Source organism: Trifolium pratense, linkage group LG4 (genome assembly GCF_020283565.1).
Source record: "Trifolium pratense cultivar HEN17-A07 linkage group LG4, ARS_RC_1.1, whole genome shotgun sequence".
NCBI lineage: Eukaryota > Viridiplantae > Streptophyta > Magnoliopsida > Fabales > Fabaceae > Trifolium > Trifolium pratense.
This window is the reverse complement of record NC_060062.1, coordinates 14,737,532-14,764,841: the sequence shown is the minus strand read 5'-3', so window position 1 is coordinate 14,764,841 and position 27,310 is coordinate 14,737,532. Positions and strand designations below refer to the sequence as shown.

Here is a 27,310-nt window from a genome sequence, read left to right as displayed (position 1 = left end):
TAAGCAAAAAATAATTTCACGCCTATTAAGAAAAGTGAAATACGATAATTTGAAGTATGATTTTTTGTGTTTTCCTTGAAATAAGTTTCATGGGAAGATGTAAAAAGAATTTTTATTGGTTATTGATTATGGAGAAAACAAGAGAGATAGTAAATTAAATGCAATTTGTATTTAATTTATCAAAATAAGTAAAAATAAATTTTTAAAATGATAAAAATTTGTTTTTTTTTCTTATAATTTGGGGACATAATAAAAGTGATTTTTTTTTGCTCATGAGAAAATTATGGCCTGTCCTCCTTAGAGAGGAGTAGGGAGTAGAGAGAGAGAAATTATGGCCTGTCCTCGGTCCTCCTAAGATCCAATTGAAAAGAAAAGGATATGCCAAAGTGACTGTATAAGCAGAAAAGGACATACTATAGAGTATTTATTAAATTGAAAAAGAAAAATAATGTAAAATAATATGAAAAGTTGGAAATAAAAACTGTACTGTAGCATAAAGGTTATGATGACAAGATGGTGCGTTTTCGGTTTGTGATTGGCTCCTGGTGTACGTCACGGATGAATTTATGTAGTAATGGCAATACATCACTCTTTTCCTCTGTTTGTACCCGGATTTCATGCGGTCGGTTTTTTGGTGCAGTCATACAGTCGCCCTATTTATATGTTTTTGTTCTTTTTACCCGACTTTGTCCCGCATTTTGTGGTGTTTTTACAATCAACTGATAATGATTTTTCTGTGATTTTGGTGACATGGATTATGATCTTGATCTCACAAAATTGTGAGTCTAATCTATGAATTATTTTTAAGAATTTACAGTTATAGTGTAAGCTTGAGTGCATTTGAAATTGCTTAAGATGAGAATGAGATTACGATCTTTGGTACTTTTGAGAATGAGGTAATAATTATTTTTTTTGGTTTATAATTCTCTGGTTCTTAAGGAAAAGGGGTCCTAGTAGTCCAGAGTTCGGATGAGGAAATAATTTGATCTGAGTACTTGTGGGAACGAGTGCAACCTCTTGTTTTTTGCCTTTGAGTACAACTGGCAAATCTCAAAACGATTTCTTCAATCTCTTGTGTACTTATTCTGATCTTCAATCTCAAGTTCAATGATGATTTTTCACCATAACTTGAATATTGTTCCATTGATCATAACCTTATTATTCTTAACTTTTTCATGTTAAAACCTTAATCACCACGGAAGTTCATTCCTGAACATTTCAGCGTGAACTTCATTCTGATGTTCATTATGAACTTTGTTAAATTGATGATTCTGATTTATCAAAATATTAAGCATTCGTAAAAAGAAGTTTGCTATTAGCTTTCAATCATATTGAGTTGATTGATTCATCAAAAAAATAATAGAGTTGTTTGATAATTTATATTTTCCAAAACAAGTGTTGTTTAAAATTATGTTATATATAATAAATTAAAAGTGATGTACACAAATGTAAGGTTAAAATTAAAATAAATTAAACTATAACAAAACTTATAATAAAACATTCTTTGCCAAGACTAAACTTATTTCAGAACAGAGGGAGTAAAAAGTTAACTAAAAACCTGTACCCAATTGCAAATAGCTCTTTTCAATTGCAACCTTGTGAGTTTTTTTTTCTCCTTTCTTTTTGCCAAGCAGCAACTTTATATCTTCTTAATTAACCAAATCAATTTTTTATTGAGCTACATCCAAGTAAAGAGTAAACAAGACCTAGCTACAGCAAATTAGCAACCCATGGTGAGCTGTGTTCAAAGGGTGTGCGCATTGCTAACCACTTTTTTCCTCTACAATAATGTGCCAAATAAGACGGACAAATAACATCAAAATTTTGGCGTTCTTAATTTAGCACAGCCAAAAACATTTTGTTGTTTCTAACCACTAAACCAGCTGAATTTAACAACCGATGAATAAAATACGCTACAAAGCTTGTCATTACAAACATTCATCCTAAGAAACTATATAATTTAATTAAAACATGAGAACTACGTAAACCAAACATGAGAGCACTATCCTGCCTGTCATTATGCAGTCTTCACTTTTCGTGAAGGAGGCCGCCGAAATAAACTGATTAGATCATCAAGACCCTGTCAAACAACAACACTAAGATTAAATTCACAAACAAACTAGCTATCTAAAATTTGCAAGGAATGTTGGTTGACAATAAATAGATACCCTAGTAGTGATGACCAAGAAACTGAAGAGCACAATTAAATATGATCCCAACACTAGAAGCAACAGCAAGTCAAACGTGACACTGGCAACCTGTAAAACCATAAACATTACTATATTTAATTACGAAGCCAAAACTAAAACACTAAATTGAAAAATAATAAAACATGTTTTGTTTGTCATGAAAGTTCCCTCATAATAGGAAAATATGTCCTTTGGAAAACAAGGGGAAACAGGTCAGTCAAATATACAATAAATTTTTGCACCCATAAGTAATTAAAAAACACTTAAAACTACAAACAGGGTCGAGAATGAAGATTGTTAAAGATCCATTTAAGTATGATTCAGATGTTCGAAAAGGAGAAAAGAGAAAATGCAAATGACTAATCTTTGAATACAGGACAAGTGCAAAGAAAATAACTTCAAATACCTGATATATGTTTAGCTTTGCTGTAGTTGAATCATAGAAAGTGAACATCCCATCTAGTACTTCTCGTTGCAGATGGACTTCATCAGTATGATCTTCTAATTCCTACAAACATACAGAATAATTGGGTGAGTATACAAGCAATAACAAGGGAAATGCTTCAATCGGATATCGAATAAATTGAGGAGTGGGCACCCTCAACTCCAATCCTATTTATATCTTCATAAACTAGTACAAATAGTATACACAGCAAATTTTGGCCTTTTTATTCAAGAAACATTGCATGGTATTGGCACCTAAAAGGCTAGAACATAGCTCATATACTACATATAATCCCTTATCAACCCAAAATTACTATATACATTCTGATGTTGCTTCAAACATTTCCTTAACTGGTCGACCCACTGCCATATCCATCCTACTGGACACATTCCTTGACTTGAAACAGATGTAAAAGATATGATAAAAATTAACACATTATAATGATCTGGCATCCAATAATACCTTTTTCAATGCTGTAATAAAAGGATCGTCTTTTGATAAAAATGGTGCTACTCGAGGTGTTCGCGACAAAATATCTAACCATGATCGAACATAAGAAGGATTTACAGCCAAGTTACTGTTGTCAGCAAAGATCTGTACGTTCTTTCCTTGATGCCCATAAATATGCTTCTGCAAAATACAGTTCAAAAGACTGTTTAAAGAAAGGAACATGGCTTTAAAAAGACAGCATGTTGGGTACCCAATCTATGATTTTTGTGCAACATTTAATTTCTCCCTGAGGTAAAATTAATCTTACCGCAAGAGACTCAGCAATTAATTTCACACTTCTCACAATTGACGCTTCATTGACAAATTGCCTGTAGAACAAAGTTATCAGGAAACAGGCATAAAAATTATAAAATTCTGAGATTTAAGATCAAAGGTTAACCTGCCATCAATCAAACCACCGGTGCTTTCTAGCAATTCAGGTGCTGTAGAGAGTTCAGAGAGGGTGGCAGCAGTAACTCTCAGCCTTGAAAACTGTTCATGCTCCCAAGCTACCTACAGCAGATGTCTAGCTTTAATATACATGTTTGCTGCTATCAGGAAATATATTTCAACAAAATTCGACATGCAAACTGATATGATTAGAGGAAGGAAATGGTAACTACAAGGCAGATGTAGCTTAATAAAATCATCAAAATTAGGTCTTTTATCTTTTTTCCGAGTCAAGTTGGTCCTCTCTTCATGTCAGGCTAGTCCTTTAAGTTTAAAAACGTCAACAATGTTGAACCAAATTTCATTTTTCATCTATGTATGTTACCAAAAGTCTTACTTGACCATTAAAAAAGGTAAATTATAGATAACATCTAAATTGCATCATAATGATTGTTGCAATTGCTAATACATCAAAATTAACATGATCTATTTTACTTTTTATCTGAGATTGAGAAACTCTTGTTGGCAGTGAGGGTCTAATTGTGGAACTAAGTGGTGTGCAGTATGTCATTCAATGACCACATACACAAATTTTTAATAACTAAGAATGAATGTTGATTCAACAGTGTAACCATTTTAAAAGATAAAGGACCTATTTGAAATCAAAAGGACCCTTAATGTAGTTTTGCCTTAAAAATATTTCTTTCAAAAAGGATATCATATGAATTAAGCACAAAGAAAAGAAATAAAGAGGATGGTTTGATATCAGATAGGGATGCTTATTTTCTTCAAAACACTGGTACTCATACTGTTATTATGTTATTAGGCTGCAGTTATTGAGTGACTAGGCAGCAGATATGTATTATTAGGCAGTTATCGAATAAATAGGGAAATGGAAGGAAAAATAAGTAGGCATTTATTTGGGACTGGATATTGAAAGGGAGAGACCAAGACTCTCGAATTTCTTGGATAAGAATTGTCTTGTAATATTAGACTATCTCTTTTCTCAGTTTGTGTTATTTCTTAATTTGTTGTATTGTAAAAGTAGTTGCAACTTCCATTCCCGTTTTGCTCTTTCATGAAACAGATGACTCTGTTAAATATTTTGTTCACTAATTTATGTTTTCTAGTAGTGTTCGTTGTAATCCATCAATCAAGGAATCATTATTCAGTGATACTATTAATTCTGGTATGCCAGTTCTAACATACTGCCACATGAGATTGAATGGAAGCTAAATATAAACCGTCAGAGCTATGCATGTGAAGCAGAATAGTAAGAGTTTATCACTTACTCGAGAATTTGAAATATTTATTTTCTTATGCTTCAGATTAACTTGGAAACCTAAATCTTCTGCAACGCTTGAAAAATCCTACACCAATATTTTCCATCAAAAAAGTTAGTAACTCAACTGCAAGGCATCCATTTATTTTAGTAAAGTTCATGTGATTGTGACAAAGTCACTTACTTCCATAATTTGTTTAATAAAGGCATTTTCTGGAGGCTTAGACACATGAATCCACAGATCATTTTCCCATGAGCCAATACTATCTAAGCAAATAGCATAGTCAATGCTCTCACGCAGACGTTGATCAAAGCTCTGAAGCCACTGGAAAATACAAAACTATTAGTTACAAGAATCATAACACAGAGACAGCTTACATGTTACAGACTTGTCAGGGAAGGGGGAGGTTCCAGATAGGATATATCACCTTACGGGTTCCATTGTAGTTGTAAGGCCCGCCAGACGTTAGCCCAAACAGAAGATTGTATTGTCCTCTTGTCTTTGGATTAGAATATAAAAGAGAAAATAATCTAGCTACTTCAAGAAGAGCCACAATGCCACTTCCATTGCTATCGCTTCCCACTGATAATGCCTACAATTGCAGATGTTTTAACACAACCAACCATGAAGGGCATTCAGTATTGTTTTATATGAGGAATTAATAACATACCGGAGCAGCCCCAAAGGTGTCATATGATGCCACTATCGCAATGGTGGGTAATTGATGAGAATCGCCATCGGTCTTCAGCCCTGCCAACCATCCCTGCAGCCATATAAAAGATATTGAATATTCACACAAGTTCTATCCAAAACACATCAGTTTTTTAAAACGCTTGTAAATACAAAGATATTTGTAACACGTCTTTATCTGTTACATTTTATCAAGTATAAGCTGTATGTTTTCTAAGCTTCTAACATAGAGCACAAGTTCACATTTCAACATTATAATTAAAATGCAACTTGAACAAACTATGGAAGATGGTAATAAAAAAGAGGAGCAGAATTTAAGAAACTACAAACTTGCCGACATAAAGATGTACTCGCTTTCTTGAGAAAAAAAAAACTAGGAAAAAACCCCAGTGGAAACAAATAGTGAAGTGGGAAAATAGAGGAAAGTGATACAGCAGTAAGGAATAGAGATAGAGAGACTTCACAATCATGTAGTTTATTATTCAAACAGGTTATACTAACAAGTATGAAAAGTCTACAACATATCAAACATTCTGGAAAAAGAATATGACAACCAGATTATCCTGTCAAGTATTTATTGTTTTTGCCTAAAGATGTAGCTAAACTGTTGTTGAATACACAAAATCCTCAAGCCTAAGGCCGTAGATTCAAAGCTTAAAAATTTTCACAGATATCTAAAAATTACTGAGGGAAAATACAGTAAATCAAAAGGAGGAGCATACTCTTTCCAATGGTTGACTTGACCATAATGACATCAATTAGACAACAGGTGATTGGTAAAGGCAGCTACTGATATTGTACTTAATCCTATAGAGATGGGGATGGAACATTATGACAAATGTTTATGGCATGCAACATTGTCAAACTCAAGATCCTACCTAGGAGGGAGAGGGTAAAAAGATCGTAACACAGATCATAAGATCCTACCATTCTACCTAAAATACAAAATTATATGAACAAACATAGACGTGTCACGGAGTGATGGGTAGAGCTTGGGGCATGCAAGGGATGTGACAGGACAAGTGGTTACCAAGGAACAACATTCAACATTGTTGGGTCCTGTCTACATGACGGGGTGTGAGATGGGGACTGCAAAACAAGTGACATTGCCTCCTGCCAAATCATATTTGAGCACAAATTTAAGTCTCTGACTTGATCCAAACAAGGGTGTTTCATGTGGGTTATTGAGTCATGTTCAAATCCAAGGCTCTTCCAAATCTTACAGATCTTTCAATAAGTCGTGTTAGACTGTCTAATTATGGAAACACATTTTTTGGGTTCATTCAAACAGAAATCTCATGTGGTATCATTATATGTACAACTTACAAATTAATACAAAGAAAAAAAGAAAAAGAAAATAAATCGATGACATATTCATGTGATGCCAATAGTTTGCTTAGTTTTACGATACACGTGTAAGGATTTTCCCGACGCTAAAAATAAGCTTCTCTATTTACATGTCCATTTATTTGAAATAAATTTAGTTTGACTTCTAATAACATCAAAAACAGAGACGGACATAGGGAGGGGGGACCGGACCGCTCCCTCCCTTGAACATATTTTATATTTATATATGTAATAATTTATCTTTTAAAAACTAGTACATTTATTAAAAGAAGGAAGGTACCATATATATTTAGTTAGTTAATTTTGATTCAAAATTATGTCTAAAAACTTCAAATTTCAAAGTTAACGTTAACCTAAAAGAATTTGGACACCCATCACTCAACAGTATCAATCGCATAGTATTTCTCCGAAAAGAAGACTGAACAAACACCTGAATATTTGTAATGGGTGGAGATCCAACTTTCTTTGGTTCAGTGGCTGAAACAACAAATTTGTACCTGCAACATTTCAAATAAACAAAAAATAAAACACAGAAAGAAAGGAAGAAAAGAAATCATTGACAACATCACTTCGAAAAGAAAATAAATTTGACAAGCAAGACAACATAACATACATGTGAACTAATTAATTATAGAAAGAAAATTAAAGTAAAAACAAAATAGAAGAAATACATCAACTGTGAAATCAGTAGATAGTTGAAACATAATCCAGACCTAGGTAGTAGTCAAAATCAAAATTTTACGTATGGTTGGGATGGATAGTTGAGATTATAAATCATACTACCGTACAAAATCATAAACTCATGTGCGTGCATATAAGTTCATGCATATGCATGTAAAATAGCAGCAATAGGGGGGGGGGGGGGGGGGGGGGCATTTAAATCAAACTAAAAACACTTGATTAAATTCAAATTCATACACGATTCATAAATCACAAGGTAAGATTTTTAACAACCACAGTCCAGAAAAATGGAACATAAGGTATTCAATAACACAACACGAGATCTATACCCAGAAGTTGAAAAAAATTCAATAATCTAGTATGTAATATTCAATGAATCAAATCACAAAATTCAACGTCACTTATCTTGACAATCAAGAGAATTTTGCTTAACTTCGTTAAAGCAATGAAAGCATTATCAGCCAAATTAAACTCACCCGCCCGTAGTTGCAGTAGCAGGCTGACCAGAGGCATCATTCTTCTTGATATCCAATAACACATTGTCAATGTTGTCATCCTCAAAAGCAAAATAAACAGGATACTGCAAAAAGAAAGCAGCACCATAAGTTAACTAAAAAACAAAAATAATAATAGAGATTAAACATAATATAGTAGGAAACATAACAAAACAGACTTGCAAGAACCATTGCTCGGATGCCATGTCACATACTAAAGCAAATAAACATCCTTTGATAAATTGGAAAAAAAATAAATTATGGAAGAAAGAACAATGCAATTCATAGCATATAATAGAAGTGTCCCTTTCCTTTCTCACACCACACTTAAAACACCACCATCACAATAAGCAGCATACTGATATTGGTCATCAAAAAATTGAGAAACCAATTTTAGAACCTTATTGGTTGTCAGACAAAATTTGAGAATACTTGATAATCCATATTATAAACTACAGAAATGGTATTGTGGTAGTAGAGGACAAACATGGTAGTCAATCCCGGGCGATCCCAGTGGGATCCCGGTGGAGCAGAGCGGAGCGGAGCTCTGCCGGGACGGGACGGAGCGGCGCAGCTAAGCTTCTCGGTGGGATCCCAGCAGGTTCCCAGTGGACCGGAGCGGAGCGGGTCCCGGGTTGCCATCCCGGGTTAGGACTGAGATTTTGTTTTCATGGGTTTTAAAGGCCATTTTTGAAATCTCACTCATTTTAGTAAGGGTAAAATTGGTTTTTTACCTTTAAAATTGTTACTTACTCCTAACTAAACCCTAGCCGCAATTCATTCTTTCTCTCACGCTATCGTACTATCTTCTCTCACTCTCAAGATCCAAACTTCTTCAACCTTCATCTGCTGTTTCTTCTTCAACCTTCATCTGTTGTTTCTTCTTCAACCTCGGATGATTAGACTTAGACTTTGATGATGAACTCGAGTTTTAATTTTTAGTTACTTTATTAATCTAAGTGTTGGAGACTTGACTTTTGTTTATTTATTTTGCTTGCCTTTTGTTGGTAATTTTTAGTTACTTTATGATGAAGAAGGTGTTTTTTTTTTTTTTTTGACAAAGATGAAGAAGGTGTTGTAGACTTGAGATTTGTGTTTTTAATTTTTAATTTATGAATGTTTTATGGATTTTGAGATGTTTGTTTAATTTTACATTAATTATATGTTTATAGTATTATTTATCTAATTTATAAATAAATAAAAAATAATAGCGGCATCCCGGCCATCCCGCTCCCCGGGATGCCGCTATCCCAGTTTTGGGGCTGGCCGCTCCGCTCCGGGATCCGGGATTAACTACTATGAGGACAAAGACTATAATATACAATAGAACTTAAGGAAAACATTCCAATTTTGCCAGAACCTCTAGGCACTAACTGACCAGTCAAAAACCCAAGACATGCAAACATATAAGGCCAACTTGAGAAGCATATCCATAGAGAGACATATCAAAATTAGGTTCATAAATCATCTGCCACAATTTATATAAAAAAATAAACAACTACATTGCATATAGCAAGCGAAAAAACAAGATTCGTAGATCACTACTGCATGCACATAAAGACATTTGTAATTCAAACAAATTAGTGGAAAATTTACAAGGCCAGTATTACTTCATCAAACAAGGTTGAGTAGATCACTACACAAAGTATTCAGTCATCAACAAATTAATGGTTTACTTCATCAAACAAAATCACCGAAACAAACCAACAATAAGTTTACTATTGAAATCAGTTATGTTTTTTGGAGAACAAGGCTTAGTCGGTCAGCAATATACTACATAAATTACTACAAAGAGTATGACATGACTTGATGATGGAGAATGAAGGGGAAAAAAAACGATAATGTAAAGGAATTCACAGTTAATGAAATAAGCAGTTAATTTTTGCTACCTGAATTCCAGCAAACAATTAATTTTATATGAAATTCCAAAAGAAAAATAATAAGTTACAACAATCTGGATAAAGGAGCAACTTTCTGAAATTTACTCACAGGTAAGTTTGTGTGTATAAGTATTTGTTCAAGCTCGGCCAGCACATTCTTCAGCAGATCTTTGTTCCCATCATCACGATTACTTCCCACGCCACCTTTGTTTTCGGAATTAAACATCTGGGGCAGCAAAAATATTAAACCCCCCAGAGGCTTGCTAGCAACAATATACTCTGCCATATCAGCCACACAAAATTTCAATCTTGTTAACTTTATACGGATGAAAGAAAATCCCACTCGTCAAATAATGATCAATACAAGCTATTTATCAGCATGTAAATGTTTATGTATAAGCTATTTATATAACAAAAAGATAAAATAAAGTCAAACTATTTTCATATAAACTATAAGCCGATTTCATAAGCTATCTTATAGAGCTTAGGTAAATAAGTTAAATAGCTTATGGACATGTCATAAGATATTCCAATAAGCTCTGTCACTATATAAGTTCAAATAAGTCAATTCAAGCAAGAACATTCTGAACACAAATCCCTAGATATATTTCTAATATTCCCCCTTTATATTCTTGACATAAAGATACATTAAATGAACCATAACATTCCAACACATATTTCTATACTTTCTTTTTTTGCCCCAAACTAAATATATAATCGAAATTTATATTTTTCATAACCAAACACAGAAAATAAAATCAAAATCAACAAACTAAGCATTGAACACAGAAACACCGCAATAACACTATAACAGTTAAGTCTCAACAAAATTGAAAAAACGAAGTGAAGAATAAGAACCTTGAACAAACGACATATTGAGTTCACGAAGAGGAATGAGAAGAACAGTGCGAGATAGATCAGCATGAGGAGAGAAATGAAGAGAAGCAGCATGATGATTAAGACTAGCAAGTCGAGATCCAAAAGGAACACCAGACATATCGTATTGAATTAATCGGTAAACATCAACAACGGTAGCGCCGTCGCAGAGGTCGACACAAGCGACGAGGATGAAAACAAGAGCGATGACGGAGTCGAAGAGAATTTCACGGTTGCGAGGTTTTCTTGGCGCCATAGCCATGGTTGGAGTTGAGATCTGATCTAACTAACTATGTAACTAATTAACTAGGGTTTTAAAGAGTAGAGAGAAAAAGATGATTCGATTTGATCTAGTTTTGAATAAATATAATAGTAAGAATTGTTTGTTTATAATAATTTATTCATCGTGATGATGATGATTTTAGTAGAAAGAAGATGAGAAAGTAAGGTAGATGTAAGTGTGGAAGGAGTGAGATGGAAGACGGGAGAAACAATGTTAAGGTGAATTCAGTAGCCACCATTCACTCCACTAGTTGTTACTTACTCGAGTGATTTTTTGTGTTTCTTTTATTTTCCATTTTAAGAATTTAAGAATTTTCATTTTTTTGTGAGCTAGGTTTTTTACAAGAGGGAGGGTTTAAAAAACAATCCAGGTTTATTTTTTTCTTATTTTTTTAAATAAAAAATTTGGTATACCAATTTTTATTTTAAATTGTCAAAGTAATTACCATAGTACTAATTTTATAGTGTTCATTCTCAACTTTTTAACTCTTTTAACCATTTGATCAAATCAGTTAAGCTAACAAAAATATTTATTTATTTATCTAGTCTAGTGGTTAGAAACTTAGAATTTTAAGATTAATAAATGAGAGTATCAGTGTTCGAACTTCAATCCGACATATTATATACAATGTCTCAACCAAATAAGTATGCATATTAAAGTTTCTTTTCTTCATGAAGAGGTTATTTTTTAGAAAGAGTTTCATTTACTTATATAAAATATTTAAAATTTTATGGTAACTACTTTCTAATAGTTATATGTATCATATTTTATAACGGTTTGGTCTAACGATAAAAGACATATCTTAAATTTGAGAGGTTCTGAATTTGAGTTCTGTCAGTGTCTGTCTTTAGAGAATACTAAATGAAAATATATTTGTAAGTGTATTTTAGGTTATAAGGCATTCTCTTTGTTAGATTGGATCATCATTCCCTTATCTAAATTTAATCTCATCAAAATAAATACATATATAATTAATTGTGATTCGTTAAAAGGCTAACCTTTGCATTAACCGTCCATGTATCAAAATTAAATTAAAAAAAATCTGCATACTAAAAGTGAGATTCTAACATATGCACAAATCCAAATAAAAAATATTTGGACACACACAATTGAAAAAGTTTAAATACAAAATAATTTGGTCATACCATTTCACATTATTTCATTATCTTTTCTATTAAATTTTTAAGAATTTTGTGTGTGCACCTAAATATGTAGCATTTTAGATTTGTGCCCGAGCAAGAATACCTCACACTAAAAATGTCTTATTTTGTTGTTTTATATAAATGAAGTACATGTTGGAGTCACGTAAATATAATTCAGTTAGTAGCTACAAAGAACATTATTAAAGGTTGGAGTTCGACCCCAAATTCTTCACTTTTTACTTAACAAAGTTACATTTACATATTTTATTTTTGTAGCTTCTTGCTATGCCATTTTCACTGGTTTAAAAAAACTAATGTTTAATGGTGTTAAAAATACATGATTGACACGTCAAATTGGATTTGGATCCTCATATTGAGAAATACTTGTATGGTCGTGGTCTCATTTGGTGACACACATAACAAAACATACATATTATTCAATTATTAATTTTTTGTACCTTTTTCTCAATTATGTGAATGTGACCAAATATTAATGGTTCATGCAAATATTTCTCTCAACATATTAGGGTTCGAGCTCCAAATTCTCAACTTTTTCACACTGGATTGACAAAAATAAAAATACATGTCAGATAGATTTTGTGACTAAGAACATCTCCAATTAATTCTTGAATTATAAACACATTTACAAGTATCTTCTTTAATAATTATTTTAATTCTCAAATATGTTTTTAACTAGTCAGTTTAATTCTTGAATTTGTTTCTTGTTGATTTGTTTAGTCCATCAAATCAAAATACTAACAAAAGAGACATTAGAGATGTGTTTGTAATTCTCATACATCTAAAAATTATAGTGACAACACATCACACATTCATAATCAAAATAGTTGTTTAGCCCTTAAATAAATGTCCAGCAATGCTGCAAACTTACATTTACATATTTTATTTTTGTATTAACACTCTGGTTCTCATGAGAACCTCATTAATACCTATACCAATTGGCTTAATAGTGACTTTTTTTTATCATTTCAAATTATCTTACACTCATTCAATTCAATATATATACTATATGACATTTTTTTGGTACAAGATAAATGTAAGTAATGCTCAGTTCTGGATGCAGCTAGCCATTTCCAATATTTGAAGATGTAGGAAATAGTGTGATCTGCTGAACATAGCAAAATAAATATTTCAATCACTTGAGCCTTCTTTCATTAAAAATCTTCTGGAAATTCAAAGCCTAAGTCTTTGTTGTCTCTATAAACTTGCACTAGAGCAGCAGCCTTATAGACAAACATCCCAAACATGGCTGGCACAAGCTGTGAGTGAACAAAAGACAATAATCAAAATGACCATTGTGTTAGACAGTAGTTGAATAGCAAAGCGCTTTCTAAAACTAGATTTCGATTGCATGCATTCATGCCGTCAGGACATCGATAATTGTTGGATCAAGATTGGGCGGTGCAGAAAAATGCGGGTTTTGATTATTATTTTTTTAAAATATAAAATGTCAAACTTAAATGGATCATCCAATCTTGATTGAATCGTTAGTAGTCAGTAGTGTCCTGACTGCATGAATGCATGGTTTTTCAATTGAATTTGCATGCAATCCAAATCCCCCAAGAAAGTGTGTTTTTTTATACACATGTTTGATGTTTCCGAGGCTTACCTGAAAATCAAACCAGTCATTAGAAAAATACTGATGAGATAGAACCCAAAGTCCGTAAATTGCTGCTGGGATCACTAGCCTTGGAGATGAAAGTGATATACCGCTACCCCTGATTGTTTTCTCCAAAAAATCATTAAGATCCTCACTCCTTATACCGATTCTGGTTAAGAAATATTTTTTGAACAAAACAAGGAATGAAAGAATGTCAACAACAGAGAATGTTAACTTGCACTACTAAATCAAATTCAAAGCGAAGGTTTTTGGTTGTACGTCTTTGACTTCTTTTTCGTGAATATTTGAGGAACGGTTTCACTGGATATGTTGTCAGCATGTTGATACAAGAGCTGAAGGTACAAGCAACTGCATTAAAAATATTATATCAGTAAAGTACCAAAATAAGCATCAACAGCTATATATTTTATTTTATTTTGATCCACAAAGAGCAATTGTCATGAACAAATATTAACTGGCCTGATTATAATGTGAATGCTAATTACCATGTCTTAATCCACACGTCTATTAGTAGTTTAAAAAAGGATAGTCAAACCATTTCAAATTCACTAGGCTTTTAAAATTTGAGAGAACAACAATATACTTAGGATCTAAATGATATGTACCGACAATGTAAAGATTTTTTACACTGTCAGTCAATCATATAACCATTGGATCATTAAAAACATTTGACTTTAATCATATCTACCGTAAAAGTCATACAAGTTTGTGATTGGTTGACAGTGTAAAAAGTTTTACACTAACAGTGCATCAAAATTAATCTCAAACTAATCTGAGGTGATGTTTGGAAAGTTTTATACTTTTGAGCCAAGTTCAAATCTAGTTAAACTCGCCAAAAAATTCAACAAGACAGAATATAGCAAAATGCAATAACAAACCTGAAAAGGACTCCAATCCCATAACTCAAAGCAGCCTGAAAAGATGGCACAAACATCAGTTGATCATAGATGCTCCAAACTTCTTTTTACGCACTCGAACGACATGTGTGGATGTGCAAAATTTTGTTTTAAGATGGAGGAAATAATTTGGAAGTTACATTATGGTGGTGAAAGTTAAACCATTATGATAAGACAACGAAATTATCACTAAAAGTTAGTCTTATCATGATGAAAGAACATAATCGAGTGGTAAGAAGCACTAAATTGATAAGTTATGAATGTAATAGCGAGTTGACAAGACCAAAAAAATCCAAATGTATGCAAATGCAAAGTTTACCTGTACGGAAAAAACTAACAAGCAATATCCGCTACAAGCCAATCCAATACCCACAGAAAGAAATAGTAGTTCCCTCTTAAGCTACAAAAAATGGTTAAAATTAGAAGCTTAAACAATATAAGTACAATTGTGATTGATCAAAACCTACATGCCTTGAGGCAAGTGTTGCCGACTTTAGCAAATAAAGAACATACTGAGTAAAGAGAGGTATCATACAGATTGATATTTGAGCTTGTTCAGTTTCCTGAGTCTTGCTCTGTTGTCTTGGATTATCTGTTGATATATGAAATGAAGCATCGGATATTATTAAACGATTGAATTATTATTTACTTACCAAGAAAGAAGGCGAGCATGAAATTATTTGTAAAACCATATCAATTTCCAACTTTCTGTTAAGGTATAGTGACATAAACAAGAAAATGAATGTTCACCAACTCCAAATCATAAACAAAAACCATACCTTTGCGGTCATCTTTCTGTTTATTGGTGCAGAATTTTCACCTAATAACCACTCTTGAGTACTTGAAAGTTTCAAAAAACCGCCTTCACTGTTAGTCTCTATGCTCTACAAGAGAAGAACCACATTAAAGTATGAAACTGAATTGCCTGATCAAAGAAACCATATACAGAATCCACAACTGATTGGTACAAAGCAAAGAATTTCCAAAACTGACACGCACAATATTATAGAGTTGAATCAGAATGGTTTGAAATTATGTACAATGAGTAAACTGCACCTGCTCTATTTGTTGAGAATTGTTGTCGGTGAACTTACTAACATCATAGTCACCAGAATTTCTGGCATTCATTTGCCATAATAAATCACAAGTTCTTGATACAAAATCCCCATTTAATTCCCTCTCCTTCAAAAATATTTGTAAGACATCCTCATCTGCATCGCTCACTGAAAATTATGAATTTCAACCAATTAGCTTTCAGCAGAAACATACTGCCAATGACATGAAAATATAGGACGCCATGCCAATGATTATACTTCAATAAATATAGAAACTACAAGATTGAATTATTCGTCAAAGCTATTAGAGATCAGTTGTTCCCCTAAAACTAAAACTTATCTTCTTTCTAATCCAATGATCCTCCCATTTTCCCAAATCATTGTTCCCCTAAGAAAAATGCTACTTTGCAAAAAATGGATGAAATTAAAGAAAAGTGGTAGCTAACCTGTAGTAGAAGTAGTAGTAGCAGTACGAGAAGCTTTTAGAGATGAAAGAAAAGGGGTTGTTGTTGAAAATGCAGGAGTTTTGGGGAATTGAAAGGTGTAACAAGTAGTAGAGAGGAACCTAATCCTTGAAAGGGTATCCATAGCATAGCATATAGATAGATGATGGATAGAAAGGAAACACCAAAAACTGAGTGAGTAAGAGAGAGCAACCTTTACCCCCTCACCTCACCCACTCCTTTGGTTAATCCTTTATCATTTTCATTCCGTTTTCCCAATTTTATTTTATTTTTTATAATAAAATATTGTTGAAATATAAGTTAAACTATTTTGTTTTTCTTTTTGTAAAACTTATTATATTAATAAATTTATTTTATTAAAATTATTATCTCGTGTATATTTTTAAATATATTATAATTAATATATTCAAATTTTTATTTAGAATATGTCAAAGTGTTAATAAGTTTAACTTATTGATTTATGATAAACATATTTTCCGTGTAAGTTTTTTGTAATAAATTATAATCATCAATGATAAATATTTATCCAATTTCTTTTATGTATATGTGATGAATATTTGCCTATAAATAGATATTCAAGCCACAACGATTTGACAACCAAAATTGAGAGAAGCAAAACAACAAGAAACATCCCAATATCAAAGGAAGCAAGTTTCCGCCCTTGGAAACACTTTCGACGTCCATAATTCAAAAGTTATTCATGTATAATTTTTAAAACTCTTGTTATGATTGTTATAACTATGAGTAGCTAAATTCCTTAGATTAGGTTGTTAGATGAACTTTTATGAATCTATTTGAACCATGTAATTTGTTGAGATTATATTTATGGCAATTGATCGGTCTTATTATTCATTTAATTATCATCCTGTTATGAATATTTAGTGGATGTCCATATAGGTTCTTACCCATGTTATTGGCCCATTACATTTGCCTATAAATAGAACCTATGACTAATGTAAATTACTCACTTGGTCAATCAGACTAATTCTATTCTTTCTCTCTTCTCTTCTTCTCTCCTCTATACTTATATATTATTACTATTACTTATATTTCATAACACGTTATTAGCACGACGCTCTAACTAATTGAGGTACGCAATTCTTATTCTATTTTTATGAAATCACAAGTAGTTTTTATTTTTGATTATTATATGATTATCAATCGTTTGAACCTTGTATACTTATAAAGATCAAATAATAATAATTAAAAATTAAATAAATAAATAAATAAGCATCATTTCTTTATGTATTTAATTGATTCAATGTTGTTTACGCTTCGTGATATCCGACATTTGTATGGTGAAGCATAACACTTTGATCATTAATATTACATAAAATGTTGATCAATTATTTATTTATTTATTTATTTATAATATGTATCTTGGATGTTTGATATTGTTTGAGTTTCGTGACCGACAATAGTCTGGTGAAGCATTATTATGCTTCGTGACCGACACCTGTATGGTGAAACATCGACACTTCGATCATCCAAAAGAACATAAAAATGTTTAAGAATTCATAATCTTGGTTCCTGAAGAACCTAGAAAGTTAATACATGAATTCCCGAAGAATTCATAATCTTGGTTCCTAAAGAACCTATTCTTAGTTCCTGAAGAACTTAGACATTTAATACATGAATTCCCGAAGAATTCATAATCTAAGTTCCCGAAGAACTTAAAAAAAAAAAATAATAATTTTGTTCCTGAAGAACTTACGAAATATCACCATTTATCACCATGCATCCCTAATGGATTGCACATCAAAATACTTTTATGTGTTATATAGTTCCTGAAGAACTAATAAAACAACTTTCTTTTTCTCTTCAATGAATTCTAGATGAATTCAATATTGTTACATCCTTGAAGGATTGTAAATTGATAGTGATTGATTATATAGTTCCTGAAGAACTCAATAGATAAAATTGTAAAATTCAATTGCTAAGTAAATTTCACAGAAAGCATGTAGCATGAATTGCACCGTTTGTTTTTACGGCCTGCAGTAATATAACCTTAAAAATAAAGGTCAATGGCCGTATTGATTTTTCCGTTAAAAATTCTAAATTATGACAAATCTTCATATTAAATACTATTTCCAAATATAACTATCAATGTTTTATTTTTTAAAAAAAAAAATAAAAAAAAAAAAAAAAATATATATATATATACATATATATATATATATATTCCTTACGGATTGTCTTGGTACAATTTTTTCCAAATATCAATTTTTTTCCAAATATATATCAATGTTTCCAAATATAACAAGTGTGCAATTTTTTTTTTTTTTTTTTTTTTTTTGGATACCAACCTATTCACTAATATTTTGGTACTTTAAACCAACTTTTCTAAACTTAAGGTTCATCCAAACAAACTTTTTCGGATACAATCTTTTGTCACTTATTATTATATATACTTTTCCCATAAAATCATCACATTAAATTATCTGACTTATTTAATTTTACAATTTGATATTAGCATCAAGAATGTCGAATCTCTCGAAACTACAATTTGAGGCTCTAGATATTTCTGGGAAAAAATATTTGGCTAGGTACAATTGGATACACTTGCGGTTGCAAGATTTCAAAACTGTAACTGATTATAATTCTGCAATGTTTCAAATTACTACTCAACTAGAGTTGTGTGGAGAAAAGATAACAGATGCTGATATGTTAGAGAAAACTTTTTCTACTTTCCATGCCTCTAATGTGCTCCTGCAGCAGCAGTATAGAGAGAAAGGGTTTACAAAATATTCTCAATTGATTTCTTGCCTACTTTTGGCTGAACAGAATAATCAACTCTTAATGAAAAACCATGAGGCCCGTCCCACCGGTGCCGCTCCATTCCCAGAAGTGAATGTAGCTCCACACCAATATGATAATGGTGATTTCATTGATGATCCAAATGGAAGAATTGATCACCTTATTGGTGATGAGAATATCAAGAAGTAGTTTTTTTTTATATAGTTGTGGCTACTTATTTTGGATTTTATATGTAATAATTAAGCTATTATGCTTAAACTTGCGGACCAGTTTTTTTTTCATATAACATTGTCATTGGTATTTCATTCTTATCACTATTGTTATTTCATTCTTATTAGGCAATTGATTTTTATCGTTATTTATTTTATACTTTTGTTATTTATTTTTTTTAGAATGAGCTTTGACACTAGCATCAATAAGGATGATACATGTCTTGTGGATAGTGCCACTACCCACACAATTTTTAAAGATAAAAAATATTTCTCCTCTTTGGTGAAACGAGAAACTAATGTCAGTACGATATCTGGCACTTCAAAAATAATTGAAGGCTCCGGAAGAGCAGATATATTGTTATATGGTGGAACAAAGTTACATATTGAGAATGCATTATATTCCTCCAAATCTTATAGAAATTTATTAAGTTTCAAGGATATTCGTCTAAATGGATACCATATTGAAACAAGAAATGAAGGAGGTGTTGAATACCTTTGTATCACAAAGCGCAATTTGCATAAAACATGTGTATTGGAGAAACTACCCGCTTTCTCTTCGGGTTTGTACTACACTTATATTAGTACAATTGAAACACATGTTATTGTAAACCAGAAGTTTACAAATCATAATGTAAACCCGAAGTTTACAAATCATGATAAATTTGTTGTTTGGCATGACCGGCTAGGCCATCCCGGTTCTATAATGATGCGAAAAATAATTAAAAACTCATGTGGTCATCAATTGAAGAGCCAGGAGATTCTTCAATCTAATAAGCACTCATGTGCTTCTTGTTCACAAGGGAAGTTGATAATTCGGCCATCACCAGTAAAAATTAATAGTGAACCTCTAAATTTTCTAGAACGTATACATGGTGATATCTGTGGACCAATACACCCACCATGTGGACCATTTAGATATTTTATGGTTTTAATTGACGCGTCAACTAGGTGGTCACATGTTTGTTTGTTGTCAACTCGCAACCAGGCATTTGCGAGACTGTTAGCTCAACTAATTCGAATAAGAGCTCACTTCCCTGATTATCCCGTCAAGAAAATACGTCTTGATAATGCTGCTGAGTTTTCATCTCAAGCATTTAATGAGTATTGTATATCCATTGGGATTGATATTGAACACCCTGTAGCACATGTTCATACACAAAATGGAATGGCGGAATCACTTATCAAACGTATACAATTAATTGCAAGACCACTCCTTATGAGATGCAAACTTCCAATTTCCGCTTGGGGACATGCAATTTTACATGCTGCATCGTTAATTCGCATCAGGCCAACAAGTTATAATAGCTCATCCCCTTTAAAATTGGTTTTTGGTCAAGAACCAAATATTTCCCATCTAAGAATTTTTGGATGTGCGGTCTATGTACCAATTTACCCTCCTCAACGCACTAAGATGGGTCCACATAGAAGGTTGGGAATATATGTTGGATATGAATCTCCATCTATTATTAAGTACCTTGAGCCAACAACAGGAGATTTATTTACAGCGAGATTTGCTGATTGTCATTTTGATGAATCCAATTTCCCAACATTAGGGGGAGAGAATAAACAGCTAGAAAAAGAGATCAGTTGGAATGAATTATCATTATCTCATTTTGATCCTCGAACTAAACAATGTGAACTAGAAGTTCAAAAGATAATTCATCTACAAAGTTTAGCAAATCAATTACCAAATGCATTCACTGATCCAAAGGGTGTGACTAAGTCATATATACCAGCTGTTAATGCTCCGATAAAATTGGATGTCCCTGTCGGACAATGTATTGTTGCAAATGAGTCTCAACCGCGCCTGAAGCGTGGTAGGCCAGTCGGTTCCAAAGATAGAAATCCTCGAATGAGAAAAGGAGCTAAAAAGATAGATGGCACGAATGAAGATATAGAAGCTCTAAAAGAGCCTTCAGACATAACTGATATTTCAGTCCCCGAAGAAATTGACCAGGTACCTGAAATTCATGAAAATAATGAGATCTCAATGAATTATGTCACTAGTGGAATACAATGGAACCGAAATAATGTCAACGTTGATGATGTTTTTGCATATAATATAGCGCTAAATATGATAAATAATAATGAGGATCATGAACCAAAATCTATTAAAGATTGTCGACAAAGTGAGAATTGGCCAAAATGGAAAGATGCAATTGATGCAGAACTAAACTCACTTTACAAACGACAAGTTTTTGGACCTGTTGTCCGCACACCCGAAGGTGTAAAACCAGTTGGATATAAATGGGTGTTTGTGCGAAAACGAAATGAAAACGGTGAAATTGTGAGATATAAAGCGAGACTAGTTGCTCAAGGATTTTCGCAAAGACCCGGTATCGATTTTGACGAGACATATTCACCAGTAGTTGATGCAACTACTTTTAGGTACTTAATTAGCCTTATAGCACACAAAGGGCTAAATATGCACATGATGGATGTTGTTACAGCATATTTGTATGGCTCACTTGATAGTGACATTTATATGAAACTCCCTGAAGGATTTCATTTTCCTAATGCCAATAATTTAAAGTCTCGAGAAGAATACTCCATCAAATTGAATAAATCTCTTTATGGACTAAAACAGTCTGGACGCATGTGGTATAACCGTCTCAGCGAATATTTGCTAAGAGAGGGTTATAAAAATGACTCCATTTGCCCATGTATTTTTATAAAAGGATCAGAAAGTGAATTTGCTATAATTGCTGTTTACGTTGATGACATAAATATTATTGGAACTCCTGAAGAGCTTTCAAAAGCCATAACTTGCTTAAAGAAAGAGTTTGAGATGAAAGACTTGGGAAAGACAAAATTTTGTCTTGGATTACAAATTGAGCATATGAAAAATGGAATTTTTGTGCATCAAGAAGCTTATATAGCAAAAATGTTAAAACGCTTTTACATGGACAAATCTCATCCGTTATCTACTCCAATGGTTGTTAGATCATTGGACGTGGAGAAAGATCCTTTCAGACCTAAAGAAGAGGATGAAGAACTAATTGGTCCTGAAGTACCATATCTGAGTGCGATAGGAGCACTAATGTATCTTGCTAATTATACACGTCCTGATATAGCATTTTCTGTCAATCTACTATCAAGGTATAGTTCTTCACCTACAAAAAGACATTGGAACGGAGTCAAACATATATTTCGTTATCTTAAAGGTACAATGGATATGGGATTATTTTATCCTAAAGTATCCAAACTAGAATTAATAGGTTATGCAGATGCAGGTTATTTGTCAGATCCTCATAAAGGAAGATCACAAACAGGTTACTTGTTCACAAGTGGAGATACAGCCATCTCATGGAGATCTGTCAAACAGACCTTAACAGCAACATCATCAAATCATGCGGAACTTTTAGCACTACACGAGGCAAGTAGAGAATGTGTGTGGTTGAGGTCCGTAATTCAACACATACAAAAGAATTGTGGTTTATCTTCCGAAAGAATGAATACAACAATCATTTTTGAAGACAACACTGCATGCATTGCTCAGTTAAAGGAAGGCTACATTAAAGGAGACAGAACAAAACATATCTCTCCAAAGTTCTTTTTCACTCATGATCTTCAAAAGAATGGTGAAGTAAGCATACAACAAATTCGTTCGTGTGATAATCTCGCAGACCTCTTTACAAAGTCACTCCCGAGCAGAATCTTCGAGAAACTAGTACAAAGGATTGGTCTTCGTCGTCTCAGAAATATTTGTCTAGTTGAGGGGGAGAAATAAATATATTGTAAAAGGATTGTACTCTTTTTCCTTCACTAGAATTTTTTCCCACTGGGTTTTTTTCTAGTAAGGTTTTAATGAGGCATATCCTCGATGGACATCCAAGGGGGAGTGTTATGAATATTTAGTGGATGTCCATATAGGTTCTTACCCATGTTATTGGCCCATTACATTTGCCTATAAATAGAACCTATGACTAATGTAAATTACTCACTTGGTCAATTAGACTAATTCTATTCTTTCTCTCTTCTCTTCTTCTCTCCTCTATACTTATATATTATTACTATTACTTATATTTCATAACACATCCGCGTTTATTGTTTTTATTGGTAGTATATGTATTCGTGAATTGATCAAGATACTAATTGAGTAATAACCCTTCCTTTTGGTATTGGGACAGATGATAATTATTCAATCACATAGTTTTTTTTTTTGACTAAAAATAAAGGATATTCATTCATTCAAACTGATAGAATACATCGATGTAATACAAATTCAAATTTGCTAAAAACAAAAAGGATGAATCTGCAAACAAACTCACAGCATCCATGTTAATAGCATAAAACGGCAAATTACATAAGCCTACATATATGACTATATTGAAGTGTCTGGAATGTCCATGTCCCCAGATCTGCAGCGTTGATGACACAAAAGTCGACATTGGATAGATTTGTACTTGATCGGATCTAATCCTTCAACCTGAAACAAATGAACACTGCACAAAGACGGGAAAACAAAATAGTTTAGATAGACATATCGAACTATTGATTGTGAGTTTTGAATTAACATTCTTTTTTTATTTAAGAATTAACATTCTTTAATAAAAATGTGACTAGGGTACTGAAACAGGACATTGATCTTTACTATTTAAGAGTTACCTTGTCGTAATAATAAAAATGAATTGTTAGGTATAGCCTGAGATTACCAAATAGTGATATGAAAGGGATTCGGAACAACCTAATATTGTTTTCTGATCTTATTTTAGAGAACAACTTTACTTTCTCGCTTTTTATTTTATGTTCGTTATTACTCAAATCACTCTTAAAAAACCCAATTTACTGTTTTAATTGAATTGTTGAAATAAGTAACCATTATAAAAACGAATATTTATAAATATTATTATTTAACGACCACTTTAATACACTTGCTAAATAACCCACCTACGATAAATATCCTTATCCTTTTTTTCCCCTCAAAATAAACAAAAATACATAAATCAAATTCGTTACATATTTAATTTCGCTAAAAACTAATAAGGATGAATCTGTGAATATGCTCACACCATCCGAGTTAATAGCATAAAACGGTCTAATGTCTATGACAAAGCCTACCATTGACATGACAAAATTCAAATGTCTGGAATAGTCGTGCATCCGGATCTGCAACGTTGACGACGCTAAAGTCATTGAATCTGCACTGAATTTGGATCGAAACAAGCATGTGGATCTGAACAAAACAAACACCGTACCAAAATGGGACAAACATCGTACTAAAACTGAATATCAAAACAAAAAACTTTGCACTAAAACGGGATTAAAACAACATAAGATGAAAAAACCACAAAGGAGAAAACTAAAATGAAAAATTAAATATATGTACGAATATTACTTATTTAAATAAAAAGAAATAAAAAACAATAAAAAACAATGATTCCGGATCAAAATTGATCCTAAACCACTCTACGTAATTGATAAACCAACAAGAATCAAATAGAAAGGCTGGGCCGGCGGCAGAGAGAAAAAGGGTTTGAGAGAGACCAGAATTTAACTTATACATCCTTATTGATGGCTTGAGTAATGACATTGACATGCAGAGCACACCCATTCTGGAAGGAACAACAAGGTGCAACATGCGACTTGTAGTCCGCGGAAGTGACAATGAACAACTTACAACACTAGTTGGTCAACTCTCATAGCTAACAGCACACTTTCCTTTACTAAAATTGTTAAGTATAAAAAAAAACTAAAATTAATATTGGAAAGATAATTTTCCGAGACAATTTTTTCAAACAAAACCTTTCCGAGACAACTTTCCATTGCCTTGGATGCCCTACCCATAACCTATCTTTCTTAAATTTTAAGGTATATTTCGTGATTTCGTGATTTATTTCTAACCCAAAGATATGATATGTTTCTCGAATTGTTAGTTGGTTTAATGAGGATCGATGCTAAACTTGGTAGGGAGGACTACGGTTCGATCCTCGTAACTGCGAACGGGAGGGGACTGGAACCATTTAATGTCAGAATTGACCTTCGAACCAAATTAAACTGGTGATAAAAGAAAAATATATATTTTCAAAATTAAATTAGTAGTATATTTCCTACTGTCTTACCAAACAAAGGTTGCGACATTGTATAATCTACACCAAACAAACAAACAATAAAAGTTTAATAAAAAGATATACAAAGAGAATATATTCTCATACACTTTTCTTATCTTATCAATTATTTTTTAATTAAAGAACTAACAATGATTACAGGGTGGGTGATGGCTATAAATAATAAAATTTATTTTTTCTTACTCAACAAATCAATAAAATTTCTAAAAACTACTAATCAAATCCGAAATAAAAACTTTGAACGTCCTCTAGTTTAAGTAATGAAAGGTATTTGACAACCAATATTGACTTGACTTATCATTCCAACTTCTTTAGCTTCTACCTAATAATAATATATACACCTATCCAATAACATTTCTTATTATATCTATCTATTACAACTATATATTCATTTCTTATTCATTCATTTCTTCACACATTCTCATCTTTAGTACTCACAAAATTGAAAAATTAACAATAAATTTTAACCATATCATATGGTCATGGCGATCGCTTCAACAGAAAGTACCATGGCTTCATCATCATCATCATCAAGCATCTTAACCATGCACCATGATATCATCCATACACACATCCTAACACGTCTTGACGCCACCACGCTGGCCTCCACCGCCGCCACTTGCTCTCACCTCCGCCATCTCTGCCGTGACAATCATCTCTGGAAAAAAATGGCTGCCACCACATGGCCTTCCTTACTAGACCCCGCCATCTGCCATGTCATCTCTACTTTCCCCAACGGCCACCGTTCGATATTCTCCGACTCATTTCTCGCCTTTCACTATTACTCTTCTCATTCTAATCATCCGCTGTCACCTCCTCCCTCTGAACTCATCTCCACCGTGGATATACACTATAAAGGTAAGCCGGTGTTTTCCAGAATCCGGCAAACCAAAACGGAAAAGAACATGTTTCTCTCATCTCCGTTATGGATTGAAATTATGGAACCAAACGAGTTGATTCCAATGCCGGTGAAGTTTGTTAGAAAAGAAGAAGAATGGATTAAGCATTTGGAAGATAATTTATGTTTAAGCTGGATCCTAATCGACCCGACTGGGAAACGTTCAATGAACGTATCCAGCCAGAAGCCGGTTTCAGTACGGCGGCACTGGCTAACAAGAGACGTGGAGATTTTATTTTCAGTGATCATGGCAGGAGAGACGCGGCGCGCAACCGAAATGGTGCAGTGTATGGTGAAAGTCACGTGCTGTGGGAAAGTTGGAGGGGAGTTGCACGTGAGGGAGGTGAATTTAGCTATGGAGAATATGGATGGAGGGAAGGTGAGTGGGAAAGAAGGGGTTGGGATATTGATGAAAGCGATGGAGTTTGGAGATAGGAAGAAAGTTGGTGAAGAGGGAGAGATGAAGATGAGGTTTGAGAGATTTTTGAATTTGGTTAGGGAGAGGAGAGAGAGGAAGTTTAGGAGAAAGAAGCAATGGGATGGTTTTTCTATGGTTGTTGCATTTGTTGTTTGTGTTTGGTTTTGTTACTTGGCTGGGTTTTGAGTTTTCACTATGATTGTAAAAATTTACAAGATTTATTAATGATGTACATTGTCTTTACATAATTCTAATCTATTGCTAACCAATAGTTTTATGTTTTGATTGATTCACATTCACATTATTTTTATTATCTTAGTAGCTACCTGGTTTTGAGTAACATGCTATACCAATGATTAATCATGACAACAACTTCAAAAAAAAAAAAATGATTAATCATGACAACAACTAATTAAACCTATAATTGTTGGTAGTTTCGTCTCAAATTTGAAGGAGGAAAATTTAAATTGATTAAGATTGAATTCGGGTTTCCCCAATTTTTAAAAGATGAGATCAGGGTGGATAATGGTGACACTTATATTATATTCACCTGAAAATGACTACTTATATCAAAATTATATTTTTATCTATTTTTAATTGCATTCATGTGTTTATTTAAATTTTTAAAGTGATCCTTAAACAAATTGTTTTATCTATTATTGTTTATATTATTTTTTAAAAACTCATATTGTTCTAAGGCATAGTTTTGAGTTT

General features: G+C 32.8%; 3 protein-coding genes across 3 annotated transcripts; 1 reads left to right on the top strand and 2 right to left on the bottom strand.

Annotated features, from left to right (window-relative positions):
* Positions 1-1,490: 1,490 nt before the first annotated feature.
* On the bottom strand, positions 1,491-11,373 carry LOC123920022 (nicalin-1). Its single transcript, XM_045972102.1, has 14 exons — positions 10,747-11,373; positions 9,998-10,167; positions 7,991-8,094; positions 7,264-7,330; positions 5,467-5,559; positions 5,224-5,388; positions 4,980-5,120; positions 4,806-4,883; positions 3,524-3,636; positions 3,392-3,452; positions 3,097-3,264; positions 2,596-2,697; positions 2,169-2,258; positions 1,491-2,080 (listed from the first exon to the last, which is right to left on the bottom strand). The coding sequence occupies exons 1-14, from the start codon at positions 11,024-11,026 to the stop codon at positions 2,018-2,020; spliced, it is 1,695 nt and encodes a 564-aa protein (XP_045828058.1). The 5' UTR covers positions 11,027-11,373; the 3' UTR covers positions 1,491-2,017.
* A 1,645-nt stretch (positions 11,374-13,018) lies between these two features.
* Positions 13,019-16,501, bottom strand: LOC123924558. The gene is made up of 9 exons (XM_045977501.1): positions 16,226-16,501; positions 15,781-15,947; positions 15,504-15,608; positions 15,260-15,316; positions 15,044-15,124; positions 14,707-14,741; positions 14,087-14,176; positions 13,817-13,976; positions 13,019-13,466 (listed from the first exon to the last, which is right to left on the bottom strand). The coding sequence occupies exons 1-9, from the start codon at positions 16,365-16,367 to the stop codon at positions 13,362-13,364; spliced, it is 942 nt and encodes a 313-aa protein (XP_045833457.1). The 5' UTR covers positions 16,368-16,501; the 3' UTR covers positions 13,019-13,361.
* Positions 16,502-25,613: 9,112 nt separating this feature from the next.
* Positions 25,614-26,873, top strand: LOC123923408 (F-box protein At2g27310). Its single transcript, XM_045976099.1, has one exon. The coding sequence runs from the start codon at positions 25,757-25,759 to the stop codon at positions 26,780-26,782; it is 1,026 nt and encodes a 341-aa protein (XP_045832055.1). The 5' UTR covers positions 25,614-25,756; the 3' UTR covers positions 26,783-26,873.
* The last annotated feature ends 437 nt before the right edge of the window (positions 26,874-27,310 follow it).

Bases quoted from the DNA above. Each gene is read 5' to 3' on its own strand.
- LOC123920022 (XM_045972102.1), bottom strand. From the start codon at position 11,026: ATGGCTATGGCGCCAAGAAAACCTCGCAACCGTGAAATTCTCTTCGAC. The intron at 10,168-10,746 runs GTTCTTATTCTT...CTGATATGGCAG, and splicing joins CAATATGTCGTTTGTTCAAG to AGTATATTGTTGCTAGCAAG. The intron at 3,637-4,805 runs GTAAGTGATAAA...CATCTGCTGTAG, and splicing joins TAAATATTTCAAATTCTCGA to GTAGCTTGGGAGCATGAACA.
- LOC123924558 (XM_045977501.1), bottom strand. From the start codon at position 16,367: ATGGATACCCTTTCAAGGATTAGGTTCCTCTCTACTACTTGTTACACC. The intron at 15,948-16,225 runs GTTAGCTACCAC...CATAATTTTCAG, and splicing joins TACTACTACTTCTACTACAG to TGAGCGATGCAGATGAGGAT. The intron at 15,609-15,780 runs GTGCAGTTTACT...CTTCTCTTGTAG, and splicing joins ATTCTCAACAAATAGAGCAG to AGCATAGAGACTAACAGTGA.
- LOC123923408 (XM_045976099.1), top strand. From the start codon at position 25,757: ATGGTCATGGCGATCGCTTCAACAGAAAGTACCATGGCTTCATCATCA.